The sequence below is a fragment of the Salpingoeca rosetta genome, assembly GCF_000188695.1.
Source record: "Salpingoeca rosetta unplaced genomic scaffold supercont1.14, whole genome shotgun sequence".
NCBI lineage: Eukaryota > Choanoflagellata > Craspedida > Salpingoecidae > Salpingoeca > Salpingoeca rosetta.
The window spans coordinates 615,229-618,219 of record NW_004754920.1 but is presented as its reverse complement, the minus strand read 5'-3'; the positions used below and the strand labels follow the sequence as shown (position 1 = coordinate 618,219).

The window sequence follows — 2,991 nt, the reverse complement described above, 5'->3', positions numbered from 1 at the left end:
CACACACACACACACACACACACACACACACACACACACACGCACACACACACACACCCTGTCTCAAACCCACAGGTGCAAGAGCTTGAGGCGCGCAACAAGGAGTTGGAGAGCACGCTGGCACAGCTGGAGGACGCTGTGCAGAAGACACCTGCCCTGCTGGATGCCGTCCCCTCACTCCGCCAGCATGTCACCACGCGTCGTGTCGCGGTCATGGGCATTCTCTTCTGCTTCGCCATCTTTGCGACGTGCTCCGGGCCACTCGCCACCGTCCTGCCCCAGGCTGTCACCACCACCGCCACCACCGCCAATGTTGCTGCGATGCAGCGTGGTGTTGCTGTGCACGGCGGCGTGGGTTCCACTGGAAGGTTCACAAACGGTCATGGCGACGTCGTGATTGACAGCAGACATGATGCAAGCAGTCGCCTGTCTGCATGGAGCACGTGGACCAAAGACACGGACGCAGGATCCCTATCACCAGCAGAAGCATCATCATCGTCCTCGCTCGCCCGCCACGGTACATTTGTTGGCCGCACGCTGCAGAGCGTGAACCCAAGCAGGCGGCTTCGCGACACAGCCAGGGATGGCGATGGCGATGGTGTTCTGAGCACGGACCTCGTGGTGTCGGCCATCCCCGTTGTTCTTGATGAAGACGGCACCGTCACCGATGCGCCCGACCACACGTCATCACGATCATCATCACCATCGTCGTCGACATCATCATCGAGGGAGGTGGTGTATGAGCTTGGCCATCCCATGCAGCGCGTTGCTCCCCGGCGCCTCGCGGGCGGACGGCCGCTGCCGCGTGTCCACGACGCCCTCCGCCAGCAGGAGAAGCAAGTCTACGCCATGATGCTCCGTGACATGCACAACAACGCCAACGCCAATGCCCATGGCAGCAGCAACAACAACATCAACGGAGGCGATGGCCATCGCCAACAGCAGCAGCAGCAGCAGCAGCGTGTGAGCGAGCGCCTGCCATCGCCAACTGGTGCCACGATGACGGAACTCGTGTCTGTCTCCGACGGCCGCCACCCCGTCCTGCGCATTGATGACGACTATCGCGGTCTTGTGCACGACGCCGTGCCGCGCCACAATGACCGCTCGTACATTCTCTGCCCGGAGGTTGAGGTGATGGCTGCCTTCTCCACCACCAACGCATCCGGCCAGCCCACCAAGCTCTCCGTCATCGTCCCGTCCACCTTCAAGAACGGTGAGCGGCTGTGTGTGTCTGTGTGTGTGTGTGTCTGTGTGTGTGTGTGTGGATGTGTGGATGTGTGTGTGTCTGTGTGTGTCCGTGTGTCTGTGTGTGTCCGTGTGTCTGTGTGTGTCTGCGTCTGTGTCTGCGTCTGTGTCTGTACACGTGTGTGCGTGTGCGTGTCAGTCAGCCAGTCAGTCAGTCTACCTGTCAGTCTACCGGTGTATGTCTGCCTGGCTGCCTGTTTATACATGCAATTCCTCCTCCCCCCTCTCCCTTTTCCTGCTCGTCTCGTACATTGGCCATCACACGCTCCTCACCGATCCGCCTCCTTCCCCCTCCCCGCGCGTCTTCCCCGTCTGCACCGACCAGGCACCACGCCGCATCTGATGCAGCTTGAATGCGAGGTCACGGGTCTCTCCTACATCCCAATCGACACAAAGCCCTCCGCGGTGCCCGTCACCGCAGGCTGAGCACCCACCCACCTTTGTCTGTGTGTGTGTGTGTGTGTGTGTGTGTGTGTGTGTGTGTGTGTGTGTGTGTGTGTGTGTGTGTGTGTCTGTTTGTGTGTCTGTCTGTCTGTCTGTCTGTCTGTCTGTGTCTGTGTCTGTGTCTGTGTCTGTTCGCCCTTCTCACGTTGGTGCCTACGATTGTCGTTTCTAGCCCCGCAGGCTTACTTGAATGCGACTGTTCAGCACTCCTTCACTGCTGCTCTTCTCGTTGCTGTGCTCTTGCTGACCTCTTGCATGCTCTGGCTGGTTGTTGTGCGAGATGTGTGTGTCTGTGTCTGTGTCTATGTGCGTGGCTGCGTGGGTGCGTGCGTCTGTGTGTGTGTGTGATCACGATAACTCACTTTTTGTGGCGCTGCTGCCGCTTACAGTTCCTTTCACTGAATTAGACAAACGAACAAACGAACGAACACGTGTCATTTACAAGCCAGCACATGGCATATGGACAAGTGCATGTGCATGTATGTATGTACAAGGGGGCGCGCGTCATGATAACATCCCAAGAACGAGCAGGACCGAGAAGGGTGTTCACGTGTTGTTCCTTGCATGCTGCGACTGGCGAGCGAGCAGAGACAAAAGGTGAAGTCTCAGAAGAGCAAACGCTTAGCCAACACCGCGACCACACACAGACACCCACCGCCATCGCAACCACTTTTGTAACAACCAATGATGAGTGATGGTGGCGCTGCTTTACGCAAGCTTTGGTGGGCGGGCAGGGTTTCGCTGCATGCGTGATGCAAGCCACTCCACGCTCTCCCGAACATTCTCCCTGCAATGGCATGGGGTTACGGCGAGGGAGTGAGGGTGGTGGAAGATGGGCAAAGCGAGTGGGGGGGGTTGTTGGGTGGTTGTTCAGTGGTGGTGGTGGTGATTGTGAGGCATGCGATGTGGAGGGAGGGATCATAGGCGGGAGACAAATGCGGGTGGCAGGTAGAGAACCGAAGGGATGAGCACGACGACTTGCAGACCAAGGCGCACACGCACTCGCACAGAAACGCACCCGCTAACCGCTGATACGCCCTGGACTTTGCAATCGCGAAGACCAAGCTTGTGCGCAGACTGGTTCAGTGTCTGCTTGATGTCCTGCACTGTCATTGCGTTCTGCAACAGTTGGCATCACAGGCAAGTACATCGCGCATGCACGACGGCAGGCAACAAGATGAGGGCAGAAAGCGGGTGTGTCGTGTAAACACCTTCACAAGGTGTGCAGCGACGAATACACACACACACACACACACACACACACACACACACACACACACACACACTACACACACACGACGG

General features: G+C 58.0%; 2 protein-coding genes across 2 annotated transcripts in view; one reads left to right on the top strand and one right to left on the bottom strand.

Moving 5' to 3' along the window:
* PTSG_06240 (uncharacterized protein) overlaps nucleotides 1-1,732 on the top strand; it is a 4,204-nt gene extending 2,472 nt beyond the window's left edge. Inside the window, exons 6-7 of the mRNA XM_004993073.1 lie at nucleotides 76-1,213; nucleotides 1,571-1,732. Coding sequence (XP_004993130.1) covers nucleotides 76-1,213; nucleotides 1,571-1,671 — 1,239 coding nt within the window. The 3' untranslated portion in view covers nucleotides 1,672-1,732. The remainder of the gene's footprint in view (nucleotides 1-75; nucleotides 1,214-1,570) is intronic.
* Nucleotides 1,733-2,066: 334 nt separating this feature from the next.
* The window catches only part of PTSG_06239 (uncharacterized protein), a 2,450-nt gene continuing 1,525 nt past the window's right edge, over nucleotides 2,067-2,991 (bottom strand). Inside the window, exons 5-6 of the mRNA XM_004993072.1 lie at nucleotides 2,708-2,808; nucleotides 2,067-2,476 (exon numbers count right to left, since the gene is read on the bottom strand). Of these exons, the coding sequence (XP_004993129.1) occupies nucleotides 2,398-2,476; nucleotides 2,708-2,808 (180 nt within the window). The 3' untranslated portion in view covers nucleotides 2,067-2,397. The remainder of the gene's footprint in view (nucleotides 2,477-2,707; nucleotides 2,809-2,991) is intronic.